This window comes from Gastrolobium bilobum, unplaced genomic scaffold (assembly GCF_033153095.1).
Source record: "Gastrolobium bilobum isolate Gb01-03AN ecotype WA unplaced genomic scaffold, APGP_CSIRO_Gbil_v1 utg1221, whole genome shotgun sequence".
Classification (NCBI taxonomy): Eukaryota; Viridiplantae; Streptophyta; class Magnoliopsida; order Fabales; family Fabaceae; genus Gastrolobium; species Gastrolobium bilobum.
This window is the reverse complement of record NW_026897257.1, coordinates 777,112-791,846: the sequence shown is the minus strand read 5'-3', so window position 1 is coordinate 791,846 and position 14,735 is coordinate 777,112. Positions and strand designations below refer to the sequence as shown.

Genomic DNA, 14,735 nt, shown 5'->3' with positions numbered 1-14,735 from the left:
GCCACCACTCAAAAAAAAAAAAAAACTTTGTTGCGTCCAGTTATTCAAAGTTTTAACACTCGTCATTTTTTAAAACCCATTTAAAAACGAATTTTTTTTGACAAAACTGAAATATGGTAAGCCCAAAGAATAGAGCACATCAGCAATAAATTAAACATAATAAATCTTTAAGAAATTTAAAATAAACTTTTTTTTTGTTTTTGAACTCATCCTTCATAAACTCATCGCTAATGAAAAAAGTGCAAAAAATCTTGGGTGTTATTAATCTTATGTTGCATAAGATAGGTATCTTGTGTGGGTAAAACAAAGTTGTGTACCCACAATTTTAAGAAAAAGAAAAAGAAAAAATGGGCACAAGATTCCATGTGTGTACAATATAAGATAGTTGTCTTATGTTGCATAAGACAACTATTTCCCAAAAATCTTTTGCATCAATATGGTCAAGATAGTAAAAACTACCTCCCAAAGTTCACTCGAGTCATGGTTTATTCCCTACAAAACAGTAGAGCACTAGTATAACTAAATTACAATAACAAATCTGTTTACAAAAATGGATCATGTAATTAATAATTTGGAATGGATGGTAATTTTCCAGACTTTTCAATTTTCATACGTCATAATCATAACCTCCATCACCATCATCTACCTCCAATTCAGCATCATCAAATGTAGTCATAAGGGTGAGGAAAACAACAACAGCAACCATCTGTGCTACCACAAAATATTTGGCCCTCTTTTTAAAGGTTTTCTCCTCCTTTGTTTTCTCCCTTTTTGGTTTGCTCTTAGGCTTTGAACCTAGTATATATAAATATAAAAATAAAAAAGAAAGAACATGAGTTTAAAATATCAAATATATATTTTTACATATTATTATGTACCACAAATGGAAACTACTTCACCATAAAAGGTAATGTTATAACCTAAAATCTCACATATTTTTCTATATTTTAAATTGCTCAATATGTTCAGAAGTAAGGTTTTCTGGTCCTATTATCCACATGAAGAAATTGTAAAGACATGTCAAAACTTAGAATGCAACTACTATGAGCAATTATTTCTAATTTTGTTATGCAAAGCATATGATGGAGTAACAGGGTCACAAATCTAAGCTAAGGATTCATTAATCAAGTTTCACCTCAGCTACTACACAAGTAGCTTAACAACCGTGATATGCATGAGAAAAAAATATTGATTCCAGTTACAGGTAATATTTTGCACATAGTAATTAATATAAATTATAAAATTTCAATAGAAATGTAAAAATTAAAAAATTATGTCCTTTTTCACTGATATGATAGATGTTTGAATTAATTCTAAATTTGAAAAAAATGAATAATTAACTTACTATTGTTCAAAGGTATAAGATTTATTTTATGATTAACATGAAATCAAATTACTTATAACTAAAACTTGAATTTAATTTAAGTTTTAAAAGATTAGAACATATAAAAATAGATTTAGTTAATTGATGACCAACATTAACAAGTATGAATATGGAAGGAAAATAATTAATGTATGACTGACATGTCCCATTGGCTTCACTTGCATGAGCTAACTTTCATATAATAGTATGATGACAACAACTAATTTACCAGGAGATTCCACATCAAGAAATGCTGAAAGATTAACTTTAAAGTAAAGTACCTTTTGGGTCCTCAACAAAAATCATGAGATCCAATTTAATCTCTTAGAAAAAAAAAGTCAATTTGTGGTCCTTCTGAAATTCAAAATAGACCTATATTAGTCCTTCTGAGGAACTAACGTGGATCTTCTTTGAATTTAAGAGGGACCACAAGTTGACTTTTTTTTTCTAATTAATTAAAATGGGCCCCGTGATTTTTGTTGAAGACCCAAAAGGTACTGTACTCTTAACTTTATTTCATTGGTTGATTACCCCCAACCCATAACATCTCAGTCACTAGAAACCTACAAATTTCAGAATACTCCAGTCCATATCTACAATTTTGCGGGAAAAGACCTATAAATGCTATTATCCTGGCAATATTATATTAGGCCAGCATATTTCCAGCCACAGTTTCCAAACAAAAATTATTAGCTAAACCCTAAACCCCCAAAAAAAAAAAAAATTACACTAGTTACCGTTGGTTGTCAAGGCAATCCCATAAAAAAGAAAAAAGAAAAAAGAAAATTGTGCATTTACTAAATCCTAAAAATATCTTACTTGATGTTGAATGACTTCTGGAAGTCGATGATGATGTATCTGTATGAAATTGTGGGCCAGAGGAAGGAGATGTACCAGCTTCTATAAGTTCTGTCTTACATTGTTGAACATATCTAACTAAATTAGCATGTTCCAAAAACTTGGTCCGCAGCATTGAAGATTCCTGATGGTACATAAATGCAAGAACCAGAGTTAATATTTTTTTCTCAAAAGAATGTCTTAAGTAATTTTAGTAAGTAATGGCTGATACACAAACTACATGTAACACAGGAGCTAAAAAAATCAAAACATATATCTATGATCTTAATTAAGAGGAAAAGCCTGGAATCTCATGGGTAGAAGAATACAAAAGCAACAAAGTGCAGAGGATTACAAGGCTTTTGTGCCAGAGTAAACCAAATATGAGTTTCCTCGTTCAGAAGTATTATCCAAAATCAGATTATGCTTAAAAAGTAAAATTTCTCAATAAGAAGAAAACTAGGAATGACAAATCATCAATCTCCCATTTGCTCAGTCATCTCATTCGAAATTGCAAATTTCCCATCCAGTGCTCCACATTGCAATTAATTTTTTTATTTCAAGTGACACTGTCATTCATTCTCTTATATTTCTTATACCACAGACAAGTATTCAAGAATAAATACCTCCAAATGGAGCTGAAGACAGCCCAAAATATCTCTTAGTTTAGCAGGTCTAGGAAGAATGACGAAATGGAGCTGATGACAGCCCAAAATATCTTAGTTTAGCAGGTATAGAAAGAATGGTGAAATCGAGGTTGGCAGGCAGATTGTCGGTCTATTGCCTAGTGTTGAGCTGCTGCTCTTAGCCAGCATTACTGTTCTCTCTTTAAGATAAAAACTTTTAATTCCTTCAGAACAATCTTAGTCAATTGTCCCTCATTAAATGCCAAATTTGGCAGCTAAATATTTGGAAACACACTTCTTATATATCAACATCAACAACAACAACACCTTTATCCCAAATTAATTGGGGTTGGTGGTAGATGAACCCAAATAAAAGATACGAAAGTGTTGAAAAAAGATAACAAGAATAAAAAGAAAAAGAAATAAACAAAATAATAATATTTTATATATAAATATATAAATATAAAAGTGATAAAAGAAGGGGAAAAGAAGAAAAGGGGGGGGGGGGAGATGAAGAGGAAAAAGGACTAAAAAGGGACCATCTGGAAAATAGGAATAACAACGGGTCTAACCCTCCACCATGCATATAGATATTCTCCATTTCGTTCTAAGGCACACCGTCCGCCAATCTATATCCCAATCCATTAAGTCTTGCTTTACTACCTTTCCCCAAGTAAGTTTCGGTCTACCTTTACCTTTTTTTGTGTTGAGCTCTTGGCAACAAACTTTTGTTCTTACGGGAGCATCCAGGGGCCTTCTCATTACGTGCCCAAACCACCTCAGTCTATATTCTTTCATCTTTTCAGCCACCGGTAGTACTCCTACCTTTCGTCGAATATCTTCATTTCTCATCTTATCCATCCTCGTATAACCACACATCCATCTTAACATCCTCATCTCTGCTACTCCCATTTTATGCTCATGTTGCCTATGTGCTGGCCAACATTCAGCTCCATATAGCATTGTAGGTCTTACTGCTGTTCTATAGAATTTTCCTTTTAACTTGAGGGGAATTTTGTGGTCATACAAAAACCCAGATGCACTACGCCATTTCATCCACCCTGTTCTGATTCTATGATTTACATCCTCGTATAACCACACTTCTTATACATATATTCTCTAAATGGATTCCCTGAAATAATCCCTTTTCTGTACAGTGTACACATCTCTCTTTCACCAAACTATTAGCTAATATGCTTTATTGATTCAGTCAACAGAGTGCCAAAACCAACACTTAATTCATATTCTGAGAATCTGACCAACTTCATGATAGTTCCCAGGATAAAAAATGTAACCGTAACTATCTAAGTCCACCTTTGATTGATGGGTATAACACAATCAAGCATTAGAGTATCGTTAATTATCTTAAAACAAACATCAGAACTACAGTTGATTGATAGTCATACTTACAGGTAAAGCTTGAAGAACAACTAGTCCATGTGCAAGAAAAATAGCATCCAAGCTTGATGGCCTGAATAAACCAAAAAAAGCATGTGAATACATCAGCAGGAGTTCTGAGTCAATACTTGCTCTCAAAATGAAAAAGAAACCAAAATGTCCACATCTATTGCTCTAAAATAAAAAAACTTAACAAATTCACAAATAACTCAGCAAGAGGAGTCAGTCACCTGTTTTCAAATAAGTAGTTCTGTTCACCTAGCCAATTTGACAGCGAATCATATGCAGAGTTTGCTCTCCCATAAATCTGTCCATCACTAATAACTATACATAAATACCAAATCAAAGAGAAAATCATATAAAGCATTAAAACTATCATGCACAGGATAAAAAAATGAAATTACTGAACATAAGTTAAGAAGAGAAACGGACCTCTTCTTTTTTTACAACAGCATTGTCATTAGTTATCCCATGTTTCTGCTTTACCCAATGAGCTTTCTTCCAAAACAGAACCTTCCGTATGGGCCACGGAAGATCAGAATAATAGATACTATAAGCAGAGGAACCTTCACATCCCACCCAGAGTTCATAGTCAAGTGCATCTGCAAGCCAAGTTGTGAGCATTGCTTTGGTTGATATCCAATCAGGAAGTGTAGAAACCCCACTGTCTAAATCAACTACGCCAATATCTTTCTTCAAGCACTCAATGATGCTATCCTTCTCGTTACTATATGCCACATAGTCACCAACCTCGAAGTAAGGAATTTGATCTAAACAAAACACCACATGCCATAGAAAATAGAACAAGTATTAGTATTGAAAAAAAAAATCCATACCCATAAGCAATCAAAGAGAAAAAAGGAAACTTTATGAGATGAGAATGATAACCCAGAAGCCTCAAACACACAAAAAAGAAGAACAGAGAAATTAAGGAATATGAGGTGTTACCAGAATGAGGGTGGTTTAGGTGGAAGTCCAAGTGGAAGGGAATTTGAGCGAACTTGAGATAGATGTAAGCAGAGAGGCATTGAGGGCAACCGGTTGGGAGGCCAAAGCAGGGTTTTCTCACCACCAGAGTATTCACTTCAGCCATGCATCCACAGAGATAATCAATCGTCTTCAACAATTCCTCAGAGGTTTAGGGTTTATGCGATTGGGTCTTATTTCTTGCGTTGCATTCTTGTGATTTTATTTTGGTAAATGGGCCTGTTATTTCCGGAACTCCTTAATGGTCATCAGCCCAGCCCAAAACAAAAACTAACAGCAACTTCAACTATTTCAGTACACAAGTAGACTCACGTCCGTTTAGATGATCTTGTAAAATTAAAATAAAGCATTATGCTTTATTTATTTTAGAAGTGTTTTTTATAAAAATTAAAGTTATTTAAATTTAAAAAATATTTAATTTTTATTTAAAAAAATTGATTTTTGACTTCTATTTTTTTTAGAAGTTAAATTTTTAGCTTCCAAAACAAACAATTTTTTTTGTAACTTCTATTTTTTTTTTAAAACAGATATCTAAACGAATTTTATTGTAGAATTGTTTTTTTGTGTGAAAAAAAGGCAATTTTTGGCTAAGAAAAAACTCATCCGGGCCCTTTGAGGTTAAGTGGAAAAGCATCACAATTCATTAGTTCTATTGTAAAACATTTATATGTTCCAAAAAGAAAAATTATGTGAATAAATATTTGGTTTCTCAATATATCTTTTTTATTTTTGTAATTATCACTTTAATGATAAATTGAAGTGTAATATTTCCCTATTCATAGTTTGAGTCCTACATAAAATAATTTATAAAAAATGAGATGATTAATGTGATAATAAAATTTTTATTATCATATTGTAGAGTAATCAATGAAATGAATGTTTTCTGTAATTTTTTTTAAACTTAAAAGTAAAAACATAAAACAGATATAACTTAAATATGTTCTCTAAATTTTATTCTAAAAACTAAAAAACAAATTTAATTTTTAGGTTATTTTTACAAAACAAGCATTATTAAACATATTTTTTTATTTTTTAGTTCTAAAAAGTAAAAAATTATTTTTGAAAATAAAATTTAAACAAGCCCATATGATACTTCCCTTTGTTTTTTTCTTACTTCTCTCTGTATTTTATAATAGGTTTAAGAGAGTAGTAAATTTAAAAAAAAAATTAAGAATGATTTTAAATTCAAATTTTGTAAATAGAAAAAGTAAATCTTGAGATAGCTTAATTATCCTAAGGTTTAGAAGAGTAATTTTCCGCACTCTACATATTCATTTATTTAAATCATTATATATATTATATTATATTATATATATATACTAAGAGAATAAACATTATTGGAAAGTTTGATGATGTGTCACTCCCTCCTTCAATTTCACCAATGTGTTCACACTTGAGAAAATTTAAAAACTTTCTTCTTTTGGAATTTTTTTTAATCGAAAATTAATATTAAATAAATAATAATAAAAAATCAAAATCCGAAAATAAGGAAATTGTGGGAGACATCTAATTAATGCCCACTATCATTTCTACATTGGAATTGTAAGGTTCTTAATTGAAAATTATTGGAAAATGAAAAGTCTATTAATGATAATGAAAATTATTCTACCTAAACAAAACTTTTCAGTTCCTCCCATCTCTCAATTATTCTTATAAATACCAAATTTCAAAATGGCATCTTTATTTTTCTCTCATAGCGCCTTTCTCAACTCTAATTCTTCACCCAAACCCATCATTTCCTTTCCCCTCATCCACTCTCATTTTATTTCTCATTTTCTTGAACATTAGTCATGGACTCGATTACCTCTCTCCAGTCAAAAAAGAAGTAAGACAGAATCTTTAGCGAAGAAGATCCACTCTCATTCTTAATATCGTGAAAGGTTTCATCTCAATACTTTATGATGCTGGTCTAGGAATAACCATGTTCAGTCTAGGTACTTCTCTCGAGCCTTATAATTTTTTAATTTTTTTTCCTTCCTTTCATTTTAATTCTGCCATTGTCCTAAAAAAATTTATGTTAATTATTATGAGAACCATTTATAATTATATATACTAAGAGAATAAACATCATTGGAAAGTTTGATGATGTGTCACTCCCTCCTTCAATTTCACCAATGTGTTCACACTTGAGAAAATTTAAAAACTTTCTTCTTTTGGAATTTTTTTTAATCGAAAATTAATATTAAATAAATAATAATAAAAAATCAAAATCCGAAAATAAGGAATTTGTGGGAGACATCTAATTAATGCCCACTATCATTTCTACATTGGAATTGTAAGGTTCTTAATTGAAAATTATTGGAAAATGAAAAGTCTATTAATGATAATGAAAATTATTCTACCTAAACAAAACTTTTCAGTTCCTCCCATCTCTCAATTATTTTTATAAATACCAAATTTTAAAATGGCATCTTTATTTTTCTCTCATAGCGCCTTTCTCAACTCTAATTCTTCACCCAAACCCATCATTTCCTTTCCCCTCATCCACTCTCATTTTATTTCTCATTTTCTTGAACATTAGTCATGGACTCGATTACCTCTCTCCAGTCAAAAAAGAAGTAAGACAGAATCTTTAGCGAAGAAGATCCACTCTCATTCTTAATATTGTGAAAGGTTTCATCTCAATACTTTATGATGCTGGTCTAGGAATAACCATGTTCAGTCTAGGTACTTCTCTTGAGCCTTATAATTTTTTAATTTTTTTTCCTTCCTTTCATTTTAATTCTGCCATTGTCCTAAAAAAATTTATGTTAATTATTATGAGAACCATTTATAATAAAATGCTTTCTTAAATAGGTATGTTCATGGCATTACAACCCAAGATCATTGCCTGTGGAAAATCTGTGGCAGCATTTTCTATGGTTGTTAGGTTCTTGACAGGTCCAACTGTAATTGCAGCAACCTCAATAGGCACCAGTATGCGTGAAGTTCTTTTACATGTTGCAATTGTTCAGGTGAAATATATATGAAACCCACTTCATCATTTAATCAAAGTCCAATGTCGTTGTTCTTAGTTATTTATGATAATAAGTTTAATTTTTGCAGGCTGCCCTTCCCCAGTGTATCGTTCCCTTTGTGTTTGCCAAAGAATACAATCTCCATGCAAATATACTCAGTACTGCGTAAGTGTCTTTTGTAAATCTGTTTTTAATAAAATGAAATAGATGCAAGTGATTGTGTGGACTTATGGCATATAAAATAAATTCTAAAAGAGACTTTACAAATTGTGTAGGGTTATATTTGGAATGCTGGTTGCATTGCCCATAACAATACTCTACTATCTTGGGAAGCAAAAGCAATAGAAAAGAAGTATGATGCTGTCACTGTACGTAAATCCAAGTCAAGCTCAAGATATTGGGTTTTAGAGAAGGAAAGAGAAATTATATATAGTGTATTAGATTTGTTCAAAGTTTCCAGCTCACTCTTCATTCTCTCTATTTGTTAATGGAAAAATCTTTTAGTTAGGTAGGAAAGCAAGAGATTACAACCTATGAGGCGCGAGAGAGTCTTCAGTGATCAATATTTTTATTATATCATTATATATACTAAGGGAATAAATAACATTGGAAAGTTTGATGATGTGTCACTCCCTCCTTCAATTTCACCAATGTGTTCACACTTGAGAAATGTTTGAAAAGTTTCTTTTTTTGGTAATTTTTTTTAATCAAAGATTAATATTAAATAAATAATAATAAAATAAATCAAAATTCGAAATTAAGGAATTAGTGGGAGACATCTAATTAATGCCCCTCTATCATTTCTACATTGGAATTGTAAGGTTCTTAATTGAAAATTATTGGAAAATGAAAAGTCTATTAATGATATTGAAAATTATCCTACCTAAACAAAACTTTTCAATTCCTCCCATCTCTCAATTATTCTTATAAATACCAAATTCCAAAATGACATCCTCATAAAGATGAATAAAAATGAGTTGCCAATCTGATGAATAAAAAAGAGAAATCGTTAATCCTAAGATGAATGAGATGTGAATGGAATCCTCATAAAGATGGGAATGTTCATAATGATAAGATGAAAAACGAAAAATAATTATACAAGATATAGAATTTAAAATCACAGATGAATGAAAGATATTTTATTTTAATTTGAAATTTAAAATATTTTTTTTTGGAGTTACCCAACTCTAATTACCTCTTTGAGGCGAGTTGGCTCCCTCTGGTATCCCCACAAGCTTCGACTCTTTGAGCCGGCTATGGGACTAATCCGGAGTGCGGGGGTCAGTGATGGCTAAAGGTTCAACCCCCTCCCAAAAAATGCATTCAGCGGGAATCGAACACATATCCAACCACACTAACTCAGCGCCAAGGAACCAACTGAGCTGCACCCATTTAAACTAAATAGTTAGTGCGAAAAGAGTTTAGCATTAATTAGTGACAAACAAGTGTATTAATATCCTACTTCTTTTTTAAAATTCGAAATTTGAAGTTAACATAGGTGGGAAAAAGGGTTTAACATCTTTTAGCAGGAGCAGCTGTATTAAATTTCCATCTATTATCTTCATAAAAAAAAAATCCATCTATTATATACTTAAAAGGAGAACCAAAAAAACTGATGTGTCAAGCTCTCATGCAGTTTCAGCTTTGTGTTCACACTTAAATATCAATTTAAAAAAAATTACATAATAAGTTTTTAATTAAATAAAAAATCAAAATTAAGAAATTAGTGGGAGACATCTAATTAATGACACACTATCATTTTTACATTTGAACTGTAAGGTTTTTAATTGTTGTATTGGAAGATGGAATGTTCTTTACTAATGTTACTTGAAAATAGAAAACTCATCATTTGATGTTTTCTTATAACCTTCAAATCATTCAGACGCTTAATCTTCTACCTCCTGTGTGTTCTCACTTGCTTGCCAATTTTGAAAATAAATAAATAACTAAAAATTAAGTTTAAAGTAAATTAAATTTCAAAATTAAAGTGTTAGTGGCAGACATCAAATTAATGTACTACTATCATTTTTATATTGGAATTGTAAGGTTTTTAATTATTCTATTGGAAGGTGAAAGGTGCATTACCAATGTTACTTGAAAATGAAAAATCCATCATTTCATGGAGAATATACACAACCTTCTATGCATGTTTTCCACTACTTTAAGTATGGAAAATTGTTAAATATATTAATAATATTTGTTATTACGTCTATTGGGTGGGAAAATATTTAATATTTCAAAATTCAAACTTTTTAAATTAGAATTTTTGACTTGATAGGTGGAAATGAATTCCGCATTAATGTTTCTGCTGCGGAAAAAATATATAATAAAATAAAATAAAATATAATAAATTATAGATTAAACAAAAAATTATTTAAATTATTTAAAAAAAAATATGTATAGTTGATAAAAAATAATTTAAATTTGAAATTTAAATGAAAAAATTAGAAATGACATATTTATACCTTAAATAAATTAAAAATTTAACATTAAAAAATAGGGAAATTCAATTCTTATGTTACAGGAATCGAAAATTATTTTCCTACTGACTCATGGAGAAGCGTGCCATACTTTTTATGCTTTTTTTTTCTTCAATAAGCAATGGGTCCCACGAATAAGTATGTCTGCAGGAATATGAAATTTTATGATGCAACAGGAGAGACTGAATCCCTAAAAACTAATACAAAAAGATAATTAAAACATTTCCACACAAGTATTTTTTTAACATAAATGTTTTAAATATATATGTATAACCAATATTAAAAAATATAAAAATTACAAATCAAAAGAGAAAAATTAAATTTTTCAAAAACATGTCTAATTAATACAAAAATATTCGATTATATTAAAAACAATTCAATTCAATTCACCAAACATTTGATTTAGTAGAATACTTTTTGTATCAACTCATATTTGTTCATTATAAATGTGTTACAGATATAAAAAAAAATATGCACAATGAAATACAAAAGAATTTAAATAAAAAAATGACATTTATCATTATGTAAAAAATGATAATAAAATTTAATCACTATAAAATATGACTTTTAATTTAATATATAAGAAAGAAATTAAACTTTCATTCTTTTGATGTAAGAGTAAAAAAAAAAATACAATTTCCTATGTCGTAAATGAAAACTAGAAATTATTAATTGAAGAATGTGCACATCCTTCTATGCATGTTTTTCACTACTTTGTGTATGGAAAATTATTAAACCTATTAATAATATTAATTATTATGTCTATTGGGTGGAAAAAATATTTAATATTTAAAATTCAAAGTTTTAAATTTTAAATTTTGAACTTGATAAGTGAAAAAAGAGTTCAACATTTAACGTTTATATAATGGGAAAAAGATATATATATATATATATATATATATATATATATATATATATATATATATATATATATAAGAAATTTTAATTTTAATATAAAATTATAGATTAAACAAAAATTATATTTAAAATTATATAATATATGTATAGTTGATAAAAAATAATTTAAAATTTAAATTTAAATAAAAAAATAAGAAATGATGAATTTATACTTTAAAATAAAATTTATTAAATTTTTTTTTGGTAAATAATTTATTAAAATTTTAACTTAAAAACGTAATACAAAAAGAGAAAAAAAGTTCGTACAAGTAATTTTTTTTAAAAATATTGTAATAAATGAAAGTTCATCTCTCAGATAAAATTTAAAAACCTAGACGCAACTATAAGAACATTTTTTGTGGATAAATATAAAAATCTATTGCATGCTGATAGTTAGAGGTGGAAAACTGGGCTCGGCCCGGAGGACCGGCCTACTAACACCTTTTTATAATTAAATTAAAATTTCATCCTTCTTCTTTTATAATAAAATTCTTAAATCTAATTTTAATTTTTGTAAATAAAAATTTGTAAAATTCAAAATACTAATGACACAAATTCTTGCAAAAAAGTAATTATTTACATAAAATGCTGATAGTTAAAGGTTGCAAACTGGGCTTGGCCCAGAGGGCCTTCCCGCCCAGTCCGCCATCATGTTTTTATAATTAATTTAAAATTCCAATATTCTTTTTTTATAAATAATTCCTAATTCAGATTTCAATTTTTGTAAATACAAATTTATAAAATTCCAAATACTAACGACACAAATCATTGCAAAAAAATAATTATTTATTATTATTTTGTAAATCTAATTGTAATAAATGAAAGTTAATCTCTGAGATAAAATATAAAAACCTAGATGCAACTATAAGAGCCTTTTGTGTGGATAAATATAAAAAAATATTAAATGCTAATAGTTAGAGGTGACAAACTGTGCCACCAACACATTTTTATAATTAAATTAAAATTTCATCCTTCTTTTATATAATGATATAAAACGTTGATAATTAGAGGTGGCAAAATGGGCTCGGCTCGGAGGGCCAGCCTACCCCGCCCGCGAACACATTTCCCCCGCTTATATCTACTGTCTAACATACCTGTCTTTGTATGGTTAAGATAATAAGATTTATTGCTGTAAATATTTCAGAAACAAATATTTAAATAAAATGAATAATCATATTGTGATAAATAAAAGTTCATCTAAACAAAATGAGCAATCAGCGCAATATTTAATTTTTTTCTTCATGTATATTAATTGATTTTATTTTGTAGCAAATTTTGTGTACGGTTGAATCAATAAGACGGGACATATTGAATAATAATGCAAAGTAGAAGGTTCATTGGTGGATATATTTGAAGACTGAATTATTGTGTAAATAACTATATTTAATTTGAATAATAATCAATGCCTCTGATTGTTTGAGGTTGATATTTACAAAGTTCTGTGTGAATGTTGTAACCTCTTAAAGTTCAAAAATATTAAGACATTTTTTTTTCCAGATAACTCTCAAATAATAGGTTTGCTTTTTTATTTTTTGTTCCTTTATGTTTATACCTCTACCATAATACCATTCAGAGCTTGATAGCAAGATGAAAATGTTAGACTTACCGGTGCGATGATTAACCAACGACGGCGGCAACAATTTTGTTTTTTTTTCTCCGGGCATCGCACGGGTAATTTACTAGTTAGAAATAAGTAAGATTTACAAGACATTAACAATAGAAAAGTTAACAATTTTTTTTTCGGTAAGCAGCAAAATAAAATTTTAATCAGTGATGCATTGAATATTTAATACTATTTTTTTTCTTTCTAAAATAGACCATTCAACTCATTTCTGATTAATCGTGATTAAGAATAACTTTCAAAAATCAAAGTTTTAGACCAAAAGAAAAGCCTTACAACTCAAAGGTTTATAGACTCAATCATTTCTACAACGAAATTCTATAATATTAAAATGAAATGGTTTACTTTCCTAATATTCGAATGTTTTCTAAAATGATGATCAGCATTATTGGTTAGATAAGTTTCATGCTTTAAATATCCCGTTGGATTTTTTTCTCTCTTCGGTTAACTATTTTGTCACCAATAATTTATTATATAATTCCAAATTTGAAATATTACATTGATGGGAGGTATTTATCATCATATACTATATTTCATACGTGGATGTAATTGCTTTATTGCATGTGTTTAAGCATAATTAGATTATAAGGTAATCTTTTGATGGAAATTAAGGCTACAAGTCACAAGGATATTAGATTTATAACATCTCTGAAATTTGAACCATTAATAGTCTCAAGGTTGAAGATGATGTTATCTAAAGTTTTGAAACATCTGTGCAAGACGAAAATGATCCTATCTTATTTGCTATGTAGATGTTGGGAGTTATTAATCTTATTTCTCATAAGATAAGTATTTTATGTGAGAGAAATAAAATTGTGGGCCCACAATATTTATAAAAAAAGGAAAAATAAAAGAAAAAATAGGCACAATATCCTATGCATGCAACATAAGACAACTAACTTATGTGATATAAGATACTATTTTTCATATATATTATTGCTTTATTACATGTCTTTAAGCTTTTTTAGATTATACGGTAACCTTTTGATTGAAATTAAGGTTAGAAATAAGGGGGTTAGATTTCTAGTCTACGCATTTATTTGATGTGGGATGTGAAATTCTCGAATTGAAATAGGATATCTACAAGATTCAGAAGAAAACGATTCTTCTTCGTTTAGGGTGGTGGATGAAGATACATTATACTATAAGATGAGATAATGGTGAACAATATGGTGTTAATTATCTTTGAGAAAAGCGAGAGTGATCTGTTGCCTTGCTAACAGTTGTGCAAGTAATGTGCGCAAGTATACGCGACAACAAGTAATATAGGGCTGTTATAGTCCCAGTTATCGTTCCCACAAGGATCGTTGGCGTTTTGAAATGACTAAAATTTGTAATTGCTTAAAACTGAGTTACTATTTGAAAATAGAAGAAATAGAATTGTAAAGTAAAAAATAATCTAGAATGGACCTAAAACACTACTGTTCACTTTTCTTTTAAAATTTTCTGAATTACTTTCCTAAGTTATAAAATAAGAAGTAAGAATGAAGCAACTTAAATGACAGATGTGACAAAATTTTTGAAAACAGAATAGAGATTGAAATATGAAATAACAAAGGAAATTGGAAA

General features: G+C 29.1%; 2 protein-coding genes across 4 annotated transcripts; one reads left to right on the top strand and one right to left on the bottom strand.

Moving 5' to 3' along the window:
• Positions 1-276: 276 nt before the first annotated feature.
• Positions 277-5,368, bottom strand: LOC133305513 (mitochondrial outer membrane import complex protein METAXIN-like). Of its 3 annotated transcripts, none has more exons than XM_061505754.1 (6): positions 5,173-5,368; positions 4,657-4,994; positions 4,455-4,531; positions 4,237-4,297; positions 2,162-2,345; positions 277-795 (listed from the first exon to the last, which is right to left on the bottom strand). In XM_061505754.1, exons 1-6 carry the CDS (start codon positions 5,315-5,317, stop codon positions 608-610), a joined length of 993 nt encoding a protein of 330 aa, XP_061361738.1. In that variant the 5' UTR covers positions 5,318-5,368; the 3' UTR covers positions 277-607. The 3 variants fall into 3 exon arrangements, with proteins under 3 accessions (XP_061361738.1, XP_061361740.1, XP_061361739.1); XM_061505756.1 differs by having other exon boundaries at positions 278-795; positions 2,198-2,345; XM_061505755.1 differs by having other exon boundaries at positions 330-795; positions 2,183-2,345.
• Positions 5,369-6,083: 715 nt separating this feature from the next.
• LOC133305447 (auxin efflux carrier component 2-like) lies at positions 6,084-8,513 on the top strand. Its single transcript, XM_061505673.1, has 5 exons — positions 6,084-6,096; positions 7,092-7,145; positions 8,008-8,165; positions 8,257-8,333; positions 8,444-8,513. The coding sequence occupies exons 1-5, from the start codon at positions 6,084-6,086 to the stop codon at positions 8,511-8,513; spliced, it is 372 nt and encodes a 123-aa protein (XP_061361657.1).
• Positions 8,514-14,735: the final 6,222 nt, after the last annotated feature.

What these genes read in the sequence shown, in the direction of transcription:
- LOC133305513 (XM_061505754.1), bottom strand. Translation starts at nt 5,317, where the DNA reads ATGGCTGAAGTGAATACTCTGGTGGTGAGAAAACCCTGCTTTGGCCTC. An exon ending in AACTACTTATTTGAAAACAG is followed by an intron (nt 4,298 to 4,454) that starts GTGACTGACTCC and finishes TGGTTTATTCAG; the next exon opens with GCCATCAAGCTTGGATGCTA. An exon ending in TTGTTCTTCAAGCTTTACCT is followed by an intron (nt 2,346 to 4,236) that starts GTAAGTATGACT and finishes ATGTACCATCAG; the next exon opens with GAATCTTCAATGCTGCGGAC.
- LOC133305447 (XM_061505673.1), top strand. An exon ending in TACATGTTGCAATTGTTCAG is followed by an intron (nt 8,166 to 8,256) that starts GTGAAATATATA and finishes TAATTTTTGCAG; the next exon opens with GCTGCCCTTCCCCAGTGTAT. An exon ending in GCAAATATACTCAGTACTGC is followed by an intron (nt 8,334 to 8,443) that starts GTAAGTGTCTTT and finishes CAAATTGTGTAG; the next exon opens with GGTTATATTTGGAATGCTGG.